The 20,214-nt window shown below is 36.9% G+C and overlaps 1 protein-coding gene across 1 annotated transcript; it reads right to left on the reverse strand.

The window, feature by feature from the left end:
* Positions 1–1,685: 1,685 nt before the first annotated feature.
* On the reverse strand, positions 1,686–18,704 carry LOC127976262 (ras and Rab interactor 3). The gene is made up of 10 exons (XM_052580554.1): positions 18,301–18,704; positions 16,415–17,081; positions 12,892–13,006; positions 12,081–12,153; positions 11,891–11,982; positions 9,513–10,946; positions 8,465–8,773; positions 3,775–3,906; positions 2,393–2,556; positions 1,686–2,306 (listed from the first exon to the last, which is right to left on the reverse strand). Exons 2-10 carry the CDS (start codon positions 17,018–17,020, stop codon positions 1,980–1,982), a joined length of 3,252 nt encoding a protein of 1,083 aa, XP_052436514.1. The 5' UTR covers positions 17,021–17,081; positions 18,301–18,704; the 3' UTR covers positions 1,686–1,979.
* Positions 18,705–20,214: the final 1,510 nt, after the last annotated feature.

The following is a 20,214-nucleotide window of genomic DNA, read 5'->3' on the forward strand; positions in this document are numbered from 1 at the left end:
ATGAGACAATAATGTCTTACAGCTAGTGTTCACTTAAAGTATTATGCACACTTTCAAATGGAATTCCCCGAGAATTCACATGATGTCACTTCCTCTTATGTCATTTAAAAGACACTTCTCTGTTGGCGATTAATCTAGTGTGACTGGGGGAAAGAGATCATAGAAAAGTTAGCATCATTTAAGAAGTATGTCTATAAGCTATAGAAAATTAATAGACTTTACTTTCAAATATTAAAAAAATCATCATTAACACATTATGTAATATTTTAAAAGATCTGGTTTGTAATTTGAATTATCAGGTTTAAGCTTCTAAAATGCTTCAGATTTTTGTGTTTAGTACACCATCAGACACAAACCACTCTATGATTTTCATGGAATGACACTGTAATCAGAGATTTCAGAGATGGATTAATGAAACTGTAACATCTGGAAGGGACGAACAGCATGACATCATCCATTTGCAATCATCTCGTGTATTACAGTCAGATTTTTACCCTGCTGTATTTCTCCGTCATTGATATGCAATAAACAGAGCTGAGCCTCTCTGTCTCCATAAGCTCCAATACCCAGAATTCCAGTGTTTGTAAAAGCACAGATATCCTTCCCACTCAGTTTGGAGCTAAAGCTTTGGTTCTCTTAAATCTGACAGGTGAAACACCCCCTCTTATTTTTGTTCATGCACAAGCAAGATGGATGCTATTGCAAAATCTCTTGTACTAACTAATATGAGGGTTTCTTTAAATAACTGTCTGTGGGCTGTGTTGTTCCGAATCACATTTAGATTTTCACTGTAGCAGCTTGAAGAGTTACTGTAGTTGTAAAGACCCTTAAATTCCCTCTTAACAGTTTGTTTAGAGTTAGTGTGCTTTTATTTGTTTAGTTAGGAACACCCAATGATTGCACATACTCTTTTGAATTAGCCTTTTGCTGTAATTCACTCATTATTTATATAAATTACATTATATACTATATCATAGAAATGATGAGATGGGAATCTGAAGTGGTATTTTTTAGGGAACTAACATATTAAAGTTGCCATTTCCATGTGAACACACCGTATATAATGTAAAATGTATTACCAGAATATATTTTTAATATAACACCAGTCTTTGGTTTAATAAATGTTGTGCTCACTGGAACAGTCACACAATGTGATACATATGCATTCATGCAGCTTCAAATAATTTGCCAAAAAAACAGAGCTTATGTCTAAACTATTGTATATGTTGTGATATAAAAACAAGCAGTGACAGTGAACCAAATATGAATAAAATATAACAAATAGAGCATATCTGTATGGCAGTATATGATAGAAGAGCAATGCCAGGTGCATAACCAATTCAAGGTTTTTAAAGATGCATTGCTTAAAGAAACGAATAAATGAAGAAATAAGCACCGAAACAGGGTATGAGTCACAATCTGCTGAGCCCTGAGTTGTGAAAAGATTTCCATAGTCGGAAAGATGAAGTTTCATTTGTAAATCATTAAACTTTCAAGGACTGTATAATGTTTGGGAGCAACAGATCTGCTGAAGGAAAGGCTAACTAAGTAGAAGGATATATTTGTTATCTGTGTGTACAGATAATCTTGAGTCTCAGAAAATTACTTATTTTCTTTTTTTCTGTCTTTCTTTTTTAATAATGCAGGCTCTTCATGTGAGTTTTTCCTATAGGAGAAAAAAAAAATTGATCTTTTCAAAACTGATTTCAGATTCCAGTCCTGGTCCTTTCCAGCGTACATTTAAAAGCAAATGTCAGCCAGCCTGTAAGCCAGATTTTGTATTCGTATAATTTCCTTGGGCAAATAGCACATTCTGCTATGTGGTTAGGCATCGTAATGTCAGCTTACATTCTTGTGCATCACTTACATTCTATCGTAATTTAAAGTTGTCCATTTAAGCAGCTCAACCCTCTGCTAAAGACCCACCTATCACTGACACACACTCACACACGCACACACACTCATACAAATGCATTAGTTCATATCAAACTCTCTTCAGGAGCTGGTGTAGATGGTGTCTGATCCACAGACTCTTGTTCTGGCCAGCGACCGTGGCGGTAGACGAAATAGTATTCCTTGCGTGGCTCACTGTGGTGCAAAGTGGATTTGATGGTGAGAGGAAACTCCTCGGGAGCCAAAGGCTTGTAATGGCCGTCAACCAGCACACTAAGACAATAAGAATCGGGATCCAGCACCTCAAACTTCTCTGCACACTGATTGCACAGGTCCTTAGCGTTAGTGTTGGGACGCAATCCCAAGGTCTTGGTGTTGGATCCAGCCTCCAGGAAGGACACGTTAATGAAGTCCTGACAGGAAGATGACAACATGAAGAAAAATAAATTCTCAGTTGACTAGCCAATGCTTTTCTAAGCCATTATGGCGGTCATGATACCTGTACAGAGGAGCGTGACGCTCTGGCTTTGTTTAGGGTGCGTCGACGCTCCCATCGATGGATTGAGTCTTGGATCTCCAAACTCAGATGTCTGGTCACTGCTTGTTTATCAAAATTTTTGATATGCTCCAGAGCTCCATAAGTGGTGGTGAGATAGTACGAACCTAGAAGAATGTAAATATATAATGGTTATAACAATAGTGCTTTCAAAAGATTAATCACATCCAAAATAAAAGTTGTTGTTTACACAATATATGTGTGTTAACTGTGAATACTTATGTATATATACATACACTCACATACAGCATATATTTTGGTAAAATTTTAATTTTTCCTAAAGCATGTGTTTGCATTTTTATATACGTAATACATATACACAGTGACACATTCATATATTATGTAAACAGAAAAGTTTATTTTGGATGCGATTAATATGCGTTCGATAGCATTTGATAGCACTAGTTATAACTGTAACTTTTGCTATTCTAGCTGATGTTCAGTGTTGCTTTGTTACTAAAATTATATATATATATATATATATATATATATATATATATATATATATATATATATATATATATATATATATATATATATATATATATATAATATGCATTTATTGGTGTTTTTGTTTTTGTTCCTTGGGGTTAATTTTCATTGACACTAACAACTTCATACTTGGTGTTTTTCAAATGTATTTTATGTTGATTTTATTGTTTTCCTTTCATCCTAGACCCAGACTTTTAATCTTAAAACATGAAAATCTATCTTAAAATTACTGCTACATTATACAAGCTGTGAAAATCTAAACAAAGAGTGAAAAAACATTAAAATAAGACAATAAGATAATTAGAAAATTAAGGTAAATATCACCCTTGTTTAAAATATTACAATTATTTCCAATTAAGATAAATGATGGAAAAAAGGGCTAAATATTATTTCAGTTGATGTATTTACACACACACACAAAAGATGTAGAAACAATTTTCACTCGGTTATCGTGGTTATAAAGAAACAGCAAGCAATACATTGAATTTAAATTTTGAAGTAGAAAGACTGAAATTCTTGTAAAATGTACTCCATTAATCTTTCTTTAATACAATTTTGTAAAATTAATTTTTTTTACATTAAGTACTGTCAAATTATCCTTTTGAAATAAATGAGTCAGGCATTTTATTTAAAAAAATCTTAACATCATCTTAATATCATCATCGTATCTACCACAAAATACTTTTTAATACAATGCATCTTTTGTGATTATCCCTAAGCAATCTATCTATTATTTTCATGATTACAGTCGCTATGGGTTCTTGTATGTTCACAATCTGGCTTGGGTGTGTGTGTGTGTGTGTGTGTGTGTGTGTGTGTGTGTGTGTCCTCACCCTCTCCGAGCTGCAGTGCCGGATCCATTAGCTCCATCATGTACTCCACATCCAGCAGCAGATCGCTGATGTTACAGCGAGCCAAGACGTACATCAACACGGGCAGGAGATCATCAGCCCCGTGAGCCTTTCCTGTTACATAACAATCAGAAAAATAATCAAAATACATTCATTAATAAAATACAACAACATTAAATCATACATATCACATCAATAATGCAACCACCTCAGAACAAGTTATTTCTAAATTTGAATGGAATTTACTCGTACAGTACGTAGCAATCCATTGCTTTGAGAATATAATCTGCATTGTGGATAATGCTGCTAACAGGGGACAGATCGATGCATTGTCCACTAACAGAACACATTTTCTCATTCCCGAACACACTCTTTGCAACACTTCACAGATTCCTGATTAGTCATTTGCACTCCCTGTATTTTATTTGTATGTAGAATAAGAAATATATGCTGGACAGAAATGCACCCTGGACTGCGTCTGGACTCCCGCCAATACAATACAATTCAGAATATGCTGAGAGAGCTGTGCTGCAAACTCTAAGTGTCACAAGACTGACATTATGCTCTATGGGCAATAGGGACAAATCATTTTAAAACTTCAGACTTTTAATCTTTAAATTCGGACATTCGATAAATGAATCTTTTAGACAAATACAACAACATCTGTTGGATGAAAAAACTGGCCTGTATCTGTATACCCATGTCCATTACTTATCAAATATAATCAGCCATAAACAAACATCTGACTTATAAATAAAAAAAACAATACTCTAGCTGTGAATATGAAAGATGTAGTCTTTAGTAATAGCGAATTCAGCCAGTACCTGTCGCTGTTATTCTATCACCGGTGCAGTAAAGAAGACTGTAAGTAAAATAGCTGTCAAACTGGAAAGCTCATTCACCCTTGGATCCCTCAGGAATTTTTTTAATGGGTTTTTAGAGGAGCGGTTGTTGATTTCAGAGTATAATAAGGTCTGTGGCTTACATTAGATGAAGATATTTTAATGTTTTCAAGCACACATATTCTAGTTGTGTTAATTGTAGTCCATGGTTAGTAATATGTAATATGTCATCAACTTGTGTTTTTAAAGGGGTCATGCGATGTGATTTAAATTTTTCTTTCTCTTTGGTGTTATGAGCTCTTGGTGCATAAAGAAGATCTGTAAAGTTGCAAAGACTGAAGTCTCAAATACAAAGAGATATTCTTTTTAAAAGTTAAGAGTCATCCACACCCTCCTAAAATGGCTTGTTCCAACACGCCACCACATCTCTACATCAAAGTGTGAGAAGATTTACATAACGCCGCCCAAATGTTCATGGAAAGAAAGTAGGCATGACTTTTATGCTCGCTGTTGCTGTGCCATCATGTTGATGCTGTGTGTTTCATTGTGCAAGTGAAACTACTTTGCTTGGCCTTCCAAAGAAAGAATGACTCAAAAAGGCTGAACAGCTCAATTGCACAGTTCAGCTGCAATTCCTGTTCACATTTAAATAATTAAATGTTTTCTATGATCATACAAAGGCTTGCACACAACCACAGATGTAACTTGTTTGCAGTATATTGAGCTTTCAAAGAATGATTCATTGGGATTTCATCTGTTTCAATGCTCATTTCAAAACAGTGGCAGAGCCATTATAACACAAAATTGCATTGCAATGGGTTGCATTTTAATATTGGTAATTTACAGGCAATGTAGTGTTCTCTGTGCAAGTTACTGCGGTATTACATTGCCACAGGAAACCAAGTCTTTTTATTATTGATCCAAAAATAGCACCTGCAGCGTAATAAAGTAAGGTTAATTTAAGATAATAAAATCAACAAACGGAGAGCAATAAAAACTACAAAATAGGGCAGTACGATTGTGACAAAAATCATAATTGTCGATTATTCCGTTGAAATTGTAATTGTGATTAATTACTATTATCACATTTTACATTGAATGATGTTTATACAATTGTTTCATGCAACTGCATGCCATATTTTTATATTAAAATAAACAAGTTAAAAATACTCTAACTGAAAAAAACTTTAGTGCTTTTCTGTAGTGTTAAGCCTGAAATGTCAATTATACATTGAATTGGTTTCTTCTTTAAATTATAAAAAAGTAAAAATGTTAATGGTATTATAACGTTATACTAAAACTAAATTTTATAAGAGTTTGTGAAACATACGTTGATTAAATGAACCATACCCTAAACAACAGTGATTGTTTTGGACTTCAGAAAAGGATTGTTGATCATACCCATGAGACTAGAATGTGAACCATCGCTTAAGTTTGCAGTTTGGAAGTTGTAATAGAGGACATGGATCTCATTTGTGACTGTTCTGTGGGGTGAATAATTGCTTGCCTGGGCTAACCTCAGTGCTCATGAATACCTATTAAAGAAAGCACTGAAACAAGAATAGTGTGCATCGTAGGATAAAAAAGAAATATAGTAGATCAGTGGTTCTTAACTGATGTGTTGCAACCCAAAGGTGGGTCATGATGGTTTGCTCTGATAGCAGAGAAAAAACAAAACAAAAACAATGGTAAATGTAAAACCCAACTGACTAATTGTGCATTGTTAGAAAATTGTAGAATTAAAAAAGTTATTTTAGCACAAATTCATTCATCACTTGGTATAGAAGCAGTCCATTAAAGCAGATGCCAAAATGGATGAGCTGTGTGACATACCATTATTCTCGAAACCATAACCAAAACTATGCAAGATAAAAGATGTCCAACAGCACATTAATTATGGCTTGACTGCAACAAGGTCATGGCTTGTGCCAGCTACACTGGGCCTCATTTACAAAATTAACATACGACAGAAAATTTAGCATATGGTTGTTTAACGCAAAACTTAGAATTTATCAATATGGACGTGATTGGTGGCTATACGATCAAATCTTACGTCTGGTCTCAGCTTGTGAACGCAAGTTTTTAAATTCGAACTTGAATGCAGCATAGTAAATACGGTGGAGAATTATAGAATGACAGCATTTTGTTCATTTTTTTTCTGACGAAAATAAAAGTCAAATGTAGCTCAACAGTCGATCATTAACCGGTAAAATTACATAAATATATATATATATATATATAGAAGGCTACAGCTTTATATGCACGAATAGCAATGTAAACAAGACCATTACCAATCACAAGACCAAGGCCCATTACAAGGTTAACCGGTGTTTTTGGCGTTAGATCAATTTCTCTTTCATGAGTTTACTTCCTTATTTTGTCCAGGTTTCGGTTCCCAGAGTCGTAAACTCTAGGGGTGATGCTTGTAAACAAGGGTGTTTTTAGGGGCGTGATATTCAAATGATGTTTTCTGCCTTCACATTTATTATCATGCGATCTTTAATACGATGAGATTGGCGGCATACAAATGTTTCATGAATCACACGTGAAGTCTGTCCTAAATTAATTTTTACACACGGATATGCACTTGTTTCTACATTAGAATGATAAATGAGGCCCACTGTATTTTGTGCTGTGATTTATTAACCATTGAAAACCATTTCATTTCAATAAAAATGTTATTTTTGTATTTGAAAAATGTATTTTTTTTTATGTAACAACAATTTTGCATAATAGCAGGCCTAAATAATTCATGATAGGCTACTATTAATAATTCAAGTTGTTGAATATTATTTAGGTTTTAGGATTTTTATTTTCAGTCTTATTGGCACAGCACTTGATGTCCAGGGTAAAATACTGATCCTGAAGCCAGTTTAAAACCACTGTAATAACATACTTTTTACTTTCCTTTTATGTCTAGAAAACTGTGCCTTGATCACATAATGGAAAAAATGACAGAGAATGTACTGTATAAATCAGAAAAATGTTCTGAAAACACAGTCCTGCAGATCCAGCAACAACAATAAAAATTTGAATTTGTTATAATGTTAAAATCAGATCCAATAAATTGTGAATTGCACATTTAACATTAGAGAATTGTATGACAAAATCTGTATTATATGAAAAAACTATCCATAAGAAGTGTGTCTAAAATTCTGAAAAAATGACAAACAATGTGTCATGACTTTGAAGAAAGCGACAGGAATTGCATAATTTTAATTAAAATAGATATGCTGGTCAGTGTCAATTAAAGCTTTAAACTTATGAATCTCACATACAAAAAATGATCACTTTTTGAAGTTTAGCTCAAATTTTGGTTAATATGTACTTTGTTACTTTGTACTGTTGTTCTTGATGAGGAATACTATACTCAAGCTTTAAAAGTTAATATTATGCAAATACTACGCATGTCCAAATCTGTAAACAGTTCTCTGCACAAACAGCCGTAGCACTTCCTTTTTTGGAGGTGCTAATGACAGCTTTTATTAAATTAGGACTAATTTAGGGGTGAGGAGGAAGGGAGGAGTTTGGGCTGTGTAGAGAAACATCGGTTACTTATTTTCTGTCCCTTTCTATATAGAGGTTGTGCTCTTTCCTTTATATTCTCTGGAACTGATGAGTAAAGATCTAAGCTACAGTTCCTAAAAGCATTATATATAGCTATAACTAAATATATTATTTATTATATATCTAACTCATATAATTTTTCCGAAAGTTGCTCAATTTACCTATTTATACACCTATATGTTACATATATGTGCATCATAAGTATAGGATCAACCGTACATTCATCAGGGTCTTTAATTCATAATATGCCAAAAGAAACCCACCTGGACAGCCAACAGACATAGATTCATAGATGATTTTGCATGTCTTGAGGAGCAGGTCGATCTTCTTTTGAGGTGAATATTCTTGGTGCAGGTTCCCCAGCTTTGTTTGAATTTTCTCCATAACGGCCATTTCAGGAACACTGGTGGTGACCCCTAGGTCCGTGGTGGTCGTCGCCTGAACCACTTGCTGGTTTTCTTTTAGTTTCTTCAAATTTCCTGCTCGGGAGTGGATATCCTTCAGTCCGTTATACACAGCCACTCGTAAGGGTTTCAGGACACTTTTGCATAAGGCTGCTTCAATAATGATCTCTGAAGAGGAGGGAAACAGTTATCAGATACACCACAAGCAACTGAATTTTTTTTATGTATAATTAATGCATAAACATAAAATAAATTCCATACAGTCTCGAAGATATATAAAAATTCGTTATCTGAAGCCTATCAAACTTTAAATCATAGCAATCCGTGAGGATATGGCTTCAAATATTATACGCTTATATCACTGTGAAAGTCTTACTAAGACATTAATACATTTTTAATACTCTGGTGCTACAGAGAAGGAAAAGCAGCAAACATACAGTATCTTGTGTCTCAGTGTATGCGAAAGTGTTCATTTTCCTCAGGGGAAAATACGAAGCTTTCTTCATAATGCACCACAAACACTATGGAAGTTAGAAATGCTAGCAGATCCCGGACTTTCTCTCTGAGCACTGAATAGAAAATAGAAGGTTATCTTGGTCTAGTGTGGTCTTGTTTCTTCATTAGGTTTTTTGTAGGGACTGAGCAGCAAAACAGAGAGAAACACAGATATATATATATATATATATATATATATATATACCGGTTTTCAGAGAATCTATGGTTTTGTTCTCTAGAACACATGGAATGGAAACAGTGCTTTAAGATAATCTTAATTTTTTCTTAAATAAATTTGCTTAGATGGAAACATACTCTCATCAGAAGCTGAAAATCTGAACATTTTCACAAACAATTGTTTAGATACTAAAAAAGCTGTTTTGACAGGAAATATAATGCAGAGGTCAATTACCCAGTTTCTCCTCAGAGTATCCAGCTGCTTCCTGAAGATTTTGTAGCTCTGCACTCTGGATCAGATAGCTTTTCAGTTGGGTTATCATCTGCCTGATTTCTTGGAGCATCTCTGTGCTGGAGGTATGTTTCCGCATGGTGTCCAAAGTGAAAGCTCGATAATCCTTAACAAGGTTCCCAAAGTATGTGTTTCCATCCCGGGACAGTTCAACAATGCGCTTCTGCAACTTACGGTCTGCGTTCATGAAGCCTGTGAGGACATTCGAGAGGTTTGCCATAGACACCATTGACAGTCGTAGTTTGGCACGGTCTAACATAATTGTGGGGGTCCTCTTCATTGCAGTACTTGTTGCCACGTTGTTATCAACCTCCTCCTCTGTGCTGCTGGTTGAGTAAGAGTCATGGTCTGGTGGAGCTCCACCATCAGGGGAGTATAGAGAAACATCCGAGACTTTGGGATGACCGGCATCGATGCAGAGCGAGTGGTGGATGGGACTGGGGCTGCTTGATTTTAAAGGAACAGTGGAAGTGGGCTCTTGAGGAACTGGCATTACTGAGTTTACAAAGCTTTGGGAGACTTGTCCAGTCAGGTTCTGAGAGAATCTTTTCTTCCTGGGAGGTGCCACTGGAGCATTAGGTCTCTTCGGTTGAGGTGATACCTCTAGAGTCACCACTGGAGCCCCATTTGTTACCTTAGACTCTTCCACTGGCGCTTCATGAAGTTGCTGGGTCTCTGGGTACATAGGCTTGTCCCTTTCTTCCATACTGTCATCAAGACAAATGAGGGATGCTACCGGGACATCTGAAATATTGTCCTTTGCCTCTGTTGAAGTGCTGGTGTGGACTCCCTGCTGCGTTGGTTCCTCTGAAGCTTGCTTTTCAGAGATCCTCCGTCGGATTGGTATTGGAGGAGCCCGATGTGAAGACGTATTAGAAAGCTGTTTTCCTTCTTTGCCCTGAGCCGGTCGTAAGACAGCTGGCTTTTCACGTTCAGTGCTTGGGGCAGGAGTTCCCTGTCTCTCTTGTTCTCTGTCTGCACATTCACAGTCACTTCCTTCCCTTTTCTGAACTGAAGGGGGAGGAGAACTGAGAACTGCCACGAACTCCCCTTTTGATGGCTTGGCTAATGCATTGTTTAGAGAACAATCAGGTGCACTGGGAGGACGAGGACGTAGGGGTGGCGGCCTCTTGAATATGGGAGGAGCCTGGACTGGTGTGTTGAGACTCTGGGTCCTCAAAACAGGAGCAGAAGATGTGGGCGCGAAGCTGTTGCTGCATTCCTCAATGAAAATTGGGTTGACATACCAAAGCCGGTCACTGCCGATGGAAATCTGTATTTCACAGGAGCTGCTTTGGCCCTGCCTATCCAGAGCGCCACAACTACCAGCAATGTTTTCCACTTCCTCATGACTATTCAGAGCTGAGTTCCAGAACTCTGTGTTGGCATGAGAAATGTGTTCATGTTAGCACACTGCTAAATTAAGCTGATTATGTCAGCATTATTTCATCATTCAGACTGCCTGGAAATGTCTTCAGAATGTATCATTAAGCTTTATGTACCGCATTTTCTTTGGTACCATTACCTTTGTTCACCATTTCCTATGGATTATCATAGAAATTTTGCAATGTTAAGGAATAACACTAATATGGGAACTACTTTTTTCCTCATTGAAAGACGTTTTACATGAAAAGATCTCAACAGTGGTTTGAAAAACCATCTCAAATGAGAATGAGACATCTAGTAACCTAATAAAAGCTTTTTTTAAATTTAACATCAAGTAGGTTGTCTTCAGTAGGAGGTGACATGTTGAGATCAGATGATCTGAATTTACAACAACTAATATATATATATATATATATATATATATATATATATATATATATATATATATATATATATATATATATATATATATATATATATATATATATATATTAGTTGTTGTTCTTGGTATTAATTATACTAATCATGGTTCATTGCTAATGAAGCAATTTTACCGTTTACCGCAATTATCGTTTGAGCAGGCACACACAAGAAGGTGAACACAGAGTCCACCAAATTTGGAACACATACACATGCTCTGACCCTTCCACATGCGTTTTAAATAGTCTCTAGGGTGGTATGGGACACTTATACATGCACATAATGAAACACTCAGTCAACTGCAGAATTTTCATGGTATTGTACCCGCTATCTGTTCTGCCCACCCCTCTCGCCTAGGGCAGCATGTGAGTCAGGGCTGCTACTGAATAAGAGATCTGTTTAATACATTTGGCTATATTTACCATAGATCTATCCTGAGAACAGTTCAGAAAGTGTACGTCTACAGACATGAGTGCAGCTTAACCCAGACTGAAATGAATCCACTGTTCTCTTACCTGATCCTAGAGAAGAGATCACCTCCATGTCCTCATATTTAGCTACCATTTGAATGACCTGAGGTAACTTCAGGGGAAAAGGAAGGATGTCGCTGAGTAAAAAAATAACAAATAAATACAAAGTTTGAGTGTATATGTAATCAAGCAAAATAGGTATTCATGGAGGTATGTGATTTGTTTTTTATCTTACCGGCTAACACAGTAGAAAGCAATGAGTTTAAAAATGTTCTCAAACACAAGTACAGACCCTTCAAGGTATAGCACTGCAGCAAATGAAAGAAACAGAAGTGTTAATGCTAGGCTCACATCAGGTCCCCGATGTGACCTTTTCAGCCGTAATACTTCAATTTATGGGTGCCACTAGTTTATGATGTTTGTTTGTGTGACTTATTTCCTGGTGACGTAGAAACACAAAAATAGAAACAACTCAGTGGTGAATTTCTGTAATGGTGAGAAGGGGGATAATGATGAATGGCAATGTGTAAATAAACATGTCGAACTGACCGCCTTTTACTTACAGAGTTTATTTCCGACACAGAGAGCTTTAACAAATTATCAGCTTTGTAACAGCTGGACAAAAAAGGCAAGACTGTTTTTTAAAGATTGTTAAAATGACCACATGTATGCACTCTCACTCACACACACACACACACTCGGAGACACCAGGAAGTAGAGCTATAAGAGGCCAGTGTAGGACATCCTGTAACTGCAATGCAGGGCTAGGTACAGGAAACCAATGGCCCACAGTCTCTACAACCCCCACCAACAAGCCCCTGCAATACCCTTTCAGGTCTGTTTATATCTCTATACTCACTCTGAAGGACGTGATCAGGTATGTATGCAAATTAGTTTGTGCGTGGGCCTGTCTGTGTGGATGTGTTCAGGTCTGTATGCAAATGTGTTTGTGTGTGGGTTTGTCTCCTGGCATAAAGGCATTCTATGCATACACTTTACTAAATCAAGTTGAAAGAACACTCATTTCTCAATGCAAAATAACTTACAGGACTTTTCTTCCTTTATATGCAGTTCTTTGACATGGGGCTCTCCCAGCTGGTCAGGAAGGTGTACTGCCAGAATCATTGTTTTTTGACTTGCATCCCTCCTGACTAAAAAGATCTGCAAATCAAACAACTGACACAATCAGTTCAGCTGTACTATGGTGTAAATGGAATCATATCAGGATAAGTAATTAATAACATTAAGATGGACTTGTTAAAGTACTGTATGTTCACACACAAGTGAAGTCTCTTCGCTTGGTGGCAGCACCTCTAGCTATTTCAAGCATCCAAGACTAAGTTCTGTCTGCTTGAAGGAGAAAATCCTTAAAATATCAAAAACTGCTAACAAAGCTCAGGCTGGACCAGACAATGTTCACATGCTGCCTTAAGTGTGGAACTTTTTTAGATTTATCTAAGGTCTTTGGAATTAGAAAAAGCTGCAGTGTTTTTGAAGCAAAACAACTACTAATCATCCTAGCTAAGAGGCTTCTTTGACTTAGGGTGCGTCTCAATCAGCTCCCTAGCTCCTGAGCTCATGAATTAGTAGATTGTGTACACAAATTTGGTCACTGGTAAGTTAGGTTAGGTATATTATACATTATTACAATATTACAAATCGTTGGAAAGGTCTAAAACTCCCAAATATATATTTTCCCAATGTTTTTTTTTTTGGTTAAACATGTAGGAAAAGTAATAGATTAATTTATGATAAGAGTGCACCCTCAAAAATCTAAATTATAACAGGAGTTTTGACCTTTGTTTAAAAAAAGACTTCTTCGTTGACTTTTTCTCTATCACATTTTAGAAATCATCAGAAATTATATATCAAATGAAAACTTAAAATCTCAAAATTCATCCTTTGAAACCCATTTTAAATTCAAACATTGCATTACCATGTAAATGGTACATCAAAATCATGTTGCAAAATGTTTCAGTCATGAATTATAAAAATTTAGGTTTGTATCATGCACATTCAAGTCTATCTTCAAAAACTAAACAAAAGACAGAACTGATCTCTTTTTGAAATTATTTTTTATTCTCTTTAACACATCACTGTGTTACTGTTCTTAAAACATTTCAGCCACATATTAATTGTTAAAATGTTAAATAAATGTGTTTATTGGGCCTTCCTGTCTAGCAATGTGCATTTATGTTGAAATATATGAATTATGTAAAAAAAATAAAAAAAGTTTTCAAATCTTCTATAGCGTGTCATTATATTTATTTAGTTGGCGTATTTAATTTATGTTTTACGTTTCAGCAGCCTGATCTCACAATCAAAACGTACATATTTAGACGTAAATTAAAACTGTCCAATACGTATGTGCCTTTACGTATTTACAGCGTCATTTACGTATTATGTGGACGTAATTACAGGTTCGATATGTATCGAAATTTATGTAAAAACAACCTCAAATACGTACAGATAGAACGTGTTCTCTGACCAGTCAGTTATCCATAGAAATTTGCTCATGAAGCTGCTTTTCAATGCGTATCTGATAATTTTTTTTAATATTTATGTATATTTTCCCTTTTTATAATTTTTTTTTTTGATAAATGTAAGATGCCTATACCCCACCCGAACCTAAACCTACCCATTTTATACAGAATGTTAAAATAATAAAACATAATAAAACACAATTTTAGAAAAAAATATAACATTAAAACATTATTTTGAGCCACTAACGTTAATCCTACACCTACCCCTAAACCTACCCATAACCATTTCTTAAAACTACATAACGTTACTGTTATAAATAAACAAATAACAGACAAACAAATATAACGTTAATCATTTATTTTGTGCGAAAATATCAAAAGTGGTACCAAAAGTAGTTCAAATGTTAATGAGTTCCAGTCGCAGTCCTCTCTGGAGGTAATAGTTTTTATAGGGTACAGAGCAGAATGTAATTTATTAATCCGTGAAAATATGAATCGTCTTCTCTCCATGAAGGTGCACTGGCGCAGTTCTGATTTCAAATGCATAGACAGTAAAAGAAATGGACACAGCGACCCCAATGGAACTCAATTGAGACAAGTGAAGCCCATTTTTACATCATCAGCAACAGCAACCTGTCTGACAGATGTAAATCTTATAGTAGCTGTGCGTGCAAACTGCCATCGTTAATCTTGCAGAGATGGCGAGCTTGAGCGGGCAGTTCTTTGTCGTGAGTGAGCAGGAGTAAATATTCTGATTAATTATTTTGTATAGTATTTTAAAATGTAACGCCAGTATGCCATATTAAGTTAATTGCCTGCGAGCTTCTCCTCCTGTCTGTACGGTAATGCGACAGAGAGACGAGTGGTTATGACGCAATCATTAGCCTATTTTTACAAAAACTGTTTCTACGGGGCCATAATGTAACATAGAAGGTAATGGAGCCCTTTATACATTGTCGTGTATCTTTAGAAATAAAAAATGGACAAACGGAGTCTTTAAGCGCCTCAGATGTAAACAAGATGTACAAGATGGCGGCACACGGTCGACTTCAACTTCCGGTCGACTTCCTTGCAGCCCGTTCAAATGTCTATTAACTGAAACACGACATGTCGCGATCTGTGACGAATTATGTGAGAACCAATGAGAGTTCGATATCAGTGCCGTAAACCATGTCGTAACGTTTCTCGAGGGTGGTGCACTGGCACTATTTTCAAATTCGAATCATAACGAGCGCGGGCTTTGACTGTGATGGTCGCTGTTGCTGAGAATGAAGATGAAGATCGATTGATATGGATATGTTCCTTGCAAACATCTGGATTCTAAAGATATGGAGTACAGCAAACAAATAAAATGGATGCGATTTGTAATTTTATGCTGTGCTTTTGTGTATCTATGGTTTGCAGCATGCACAGAAATGTTATTTCCTATTAAGTAGATGAGTAAACTACTTTCCATAAATTCAATAAAAACATGTATTGATATGACAATTAAATACAACAGATTTAAATCATTAAAGCCACGATTTTAATATTAATACATGGGAATTCATATACATTCACACTTTACGTTAGATCATTTACGTTTTTTTAGCTGCTACGTTTTACTGTACGTTTTACTGCTATAAATACGTCTAAGTCGTACGTTTTTATGTGCATAAAAACGTAAGTAAATGTACGTGTGTTAGAACCACATTTAACGTAAAAATACACACGTATTCTCATGAGATCACGTTTAATTTATTTAGTTGGCGTATGTAATTTATGTTTTACGTTTCAGAAATGTGACTTCAAAGTGAGCTCAGACACTCCCTAGTTTTTTCTGTGTATTGTGGGATTTTTCAGGGAGCAACTGGAATGATTTTGTATTAGAGAAATCCCCCATGCCTTCTCCCCACTTCTTCTGACTGCTCCACTCTTTTGGACTGTTCTGAAGTTTGAAGTTACATTTGTTTGAACTTGATGCGACATCTTTAAAACAATATATTCTCTTGAAAAATGCTGGAAAAGCATTCAAGCATGGCACAATGGTTTAAAATGTATTTGATTGCCTGTTAAAATAAATAATAAAACAGCATGAAATTCTCACCCCAGGAAACTCCTTGCTCAGTATGTGCATGGCTCTGTCCTGCTTCATTCCCAGTTGAAGCCACACTGGACACGTCTTAATCAGTTTCTCAAGGATGCTGATACCAGGAAGAATAGGTTTATTAGATTTGCCAACTGGAGATGTAGGGACTTGTGGTTTTGGGACTACCGGTGGAGGTGGTCTGGGTTGAGGTGGAGATGAGGGCCTAAGGCCAGGAGGTGGAGGTGGAGGTGGTTTAGGCAGAGCAGTGGAGGTGCTCTTAGGAAGAGCAGAGGGGAGTTGTGCTGGGAGGGGTGGCTTTGGGCCCTGAGGAGACATGGGTTTCTGGGGAGGAGGTGAGGATGATTTGGAGTTAAGTTGAGGTGAGGAAGGTTGTACACATGAGATTGAGGATGAAACAGGAGGCGGTTGAGGGGCAGGGTCAGGGGATGCCTTGTCAGAGATATCAACCAATGGGAAGGTCAGTGTAGAAGTCAAGGAAGAAGGAGGACTTAGAGGAAGAGGAGAGGTTTGTGGATGGAAAGATGCCTGAATGGGTGAAGATATTGTTGGGGAAGAGGGTTTGGAGAGGCCTGACGGTGCTGTGGAAGGGCCAGGGGACAGCATAGTGCATAATGAGGACAAACAGAACTTTCAGAAGAATCCGATGAATGTTTCTTAGATCACCCTGCAGAAATAAAAAAAGATCATACAAGGATCTCAGTAGAACAAAATTGAATGTGAACACATTGTAACTCGAGAGTGACTTGCAACATAAAAGAAAAAACAGAAGTCTCTGCCTATGTCGATTTTTTTTCTCTCTTTCCCTGTAAAACATGAGGTCAACGCACAATGTCATATGATCATAATAAATGTGCCAATATTGTGTTGTGCAACAGAGAATGCGTCAGCATGTTCATATGAGGATGAAATGAGCCTTGTGTATCATAGCAGTGTTTTTGTTCTCTGTGTTCTCTCAGTTAAGCTGTTGCTCTTTTCCGTTCTACCAGGATGTTTCCCTGTTCCAGTTCCTGAGAAGAACTCACTTTTGCGGTATTGTTGTACTGTGATATCACATAACATATTCTTCATGGAACTGTATAGCTTGAGCTTATGCTTAAGCCTTACCATTTTAGACAGAGAGCCAAACCTATCAATATTCATTGTCTGCTTACTGTACATGAACTTGAGAACTCATAAATGTAGTCAGTATATTAACATTTCTATATTTGTCAAGGACTAGTTGATTTATTTTGCCTTCCCATTAATCTTCAATCTCTGCAAACACAATAAAGTGATAATATCTATTAAATATAACCGGTAGTAGACCTGACCAAGCGAGACATGGTATAGAGAAAAGCACGGTGCGATAGGTAAGTGTGTTTAAAAAAAAATAAATTTGATTGAAAAATTTTTAAATAACATTGCATGTAAAATATATATTAAATACTCTTTTAAATATTTACCTAAAGAGTTGTTGGTAAGCAAAAATATTTTACATTTATGTTTTAAAAGCACTCCAAATATACAAACCCATTGCATATTTTCAAGTGTATTTGAAAAGAAACAGATCTGGATCATGGTCGTCCCTCCCACATATTCAGATTAGTGGCCTAGTAAAATGGATTTCATTAATAAACGGTTATTAGGCTTTTACAGTCGGACCCCTGATAATCATTCAATATTACACTTTTGCGATTTATATAGATTTTTTTTTTTTTTAAGTATAAAAACTTAAACCCTTCCAGCTTTCCAGATACTGCCGTTCATCCAGCCTGGTAGTGAATCTCTTCCAAAAAAGTGACCATAATTTTACGACTTAACAAATACCTTTTCTGCTATATTGCTATAAAGCTACATTGTGTTTATATATTAAGTGGTTGTTTTTTATGTATCTAACTACTTACTCTCAGGACGCTCCGTCTTCTGAGTCCCAACAGCTGTTTTCATCATTCACTTCTCACGCTCAACATTCTTCCCTGGCGTCACAAATAATCCCTCATAGAATGCCCCAGAACACCGCAAAAGTTGTCCTCCATATTCTTGCTTCACGCCTTGTCTTTTTCTCTTTGGAGCGCTTCCCGAATTAGGTATTCTTTTTGCAGATGAGGGTAAGTGAAATCATAAAAAATGCAGAAAACCCACAAAGAGGAGAAACAGAAAAGTTCACGTCTCTTTTTCTCCTTTTCTTTCTGTACTTCCTGTCAGCGATGTAGTCAGGAAGGGGCTGTCTAGGATGGTCAGCCAACCTCTTACAACCCCCTACACTCTCTCTCTCTCTCTCTTACACTCACACACATACACACATGCACACGGTTAAGCTAAACCATATACACTAACAGACTACGCTTTCTGCTTCTCATCGTCTCGCGTTCATGGTGAATGCATAAACAATGTCTGCAGATGTGTTTACCTCAGAAACAGAGCTGTGAATATTTAACTTTCCCCCTCCTCCCTCCCTCCCCCACAGTGTCTGGAAGTGTTTGAAGTTAAACAACTCCAGATGCTCAGGAACCTCAAAAGAAGTTCCATAAGGTCTGCAGTCCAACATATGGTTAGTTTTACCGTTGGGAGCGAATGGCATGCCATCCACCCCACGCACCCTTTTTGATGCTCCTAATCATTGTATCTATACTATTTGCAAAGAGCGCACATCGATGGAGCCTTCAACAGGAGGAACATATTTGCGATGCTGCCAAGTGTAATGAACTTCTAAAGGTTTCTGTTTGCATTCACAGACAATTGACTCATTTCAAGAGCTTTCAAAACTTTAAGGAGCGTAAAGAACGTGTGTGTTAATGCACCAAGACAATACTATAAGAATAATTTCAGACGTGTGCTATGAAAATACAAATATTTTTGTAGAAGTCTGATGTTGTGCATGACAAATCAATTTGTTTATGGGTCTAGGCTTGTTTGCAAGTACTTCTAGGGGACTGCAAACATGTGAGCTCGCCAGATGCAGATGCTTCCTGTCAGCGAGGTGTGACTTCCACAAGTGAGTGATCTCAAAGAAAAGCCACAATCATCGTCTTGACCCGAACGTCTCAAGTTTCAGGTTTTTAGAGGAGATTATCTTTATATCTCACCATAGTTATGCATTTTTATCTCACTGTGGTAACTGAGCGATTTTCACTTGATAACTGGGTAACAGGGTAGATGTGTTGCATTAAAACCCTTAATGAGTCGTACAAGCAAACAAAAAAATGGGTGGATTCTTCTGTTGGGAGGAAGTTGAAATGGCTGTACTGTTCTGGATTCAACTGAAGTGATGACTAAATGATGATGATGATGATCAAGTGATGGGGATTGGGGGGTGGGGGGTGTCTGACTCACTCCTCACATCCAGGAGACTCAGTCACTCTTTCCACTCGGCTCTTACAGCTGCTGCCAGTTCAGCAGAAACTTCCCAAATCGCTGTGCTCTGCATTCAGACAGGAAGAACACAGCTGGAACTGGAACAACTTCTCATTATAGTATGAATGCTAACATGATAACTGTCAGGAGAAATGGGCAGGATTCAGATGCGGGTTTACGCAAGGCTTTATTTAAAGCAGAGGAGGCAGATCAGATGAGTCACGTTCACAGGATTACTCGTAGTGACTGGAAGAATAGTCGAAGCAGATGAATCAAACCGATGAGTAACGTTCCACAGTTATTTGTACGACCACTGAGACCGGAGGGATGACACTGAAGCTTCCAAGAGCTCTGCACTGGGGAACAGGGGGCAGAGAAAACAGCTAAACACACTGGAGCCTGAGGACAAGACACGACAAAGGTGAGTGCTAAGAACAGCTAGAAGATCCGAGCTATTGAAACGA

This window comes from Carassius gibelio, chromosome B17 (genome assembly GCF_023724105.1).
Source record: "Carassius gibelio isolate Cgi1373 ecotype wild population from Czech Republic chromosome B17, carGib1.2-hapl.c, whole genome shotgun sequence".
In the NCBI taxonomy this organism is placed as follows: domain Eukaryota; kingdom Metazoa; phylum Chordata; class Actinopteri; order Cypriniformes; family Cyprinidae; genus Carassius; species Carassius gibelio.

Coding starts and splice junctions, on each gene's coding strand:
- LOC127976262 (XM_052580554.1), bottom strand. CDS start 17,020: ATGCTGTCCCCTGGCCCTTCCACAGCACCGTCAGGCCTCTCCAAACCC. Junction 11,983..12,080: donor GCTTTCTACTGTGTTAGCCG/GTAAGATAAAAA, acceptor TTTTTTACTCAG/CGACATCCTTCCTTTTCCCC. Junction 10,947..11,890: donor GATCTCTTCTCTAGGATCAG/GTAAGAGAACAG, acceptor ATGCCAACACAG/AGTTCTGGAACTCAGCTCTG.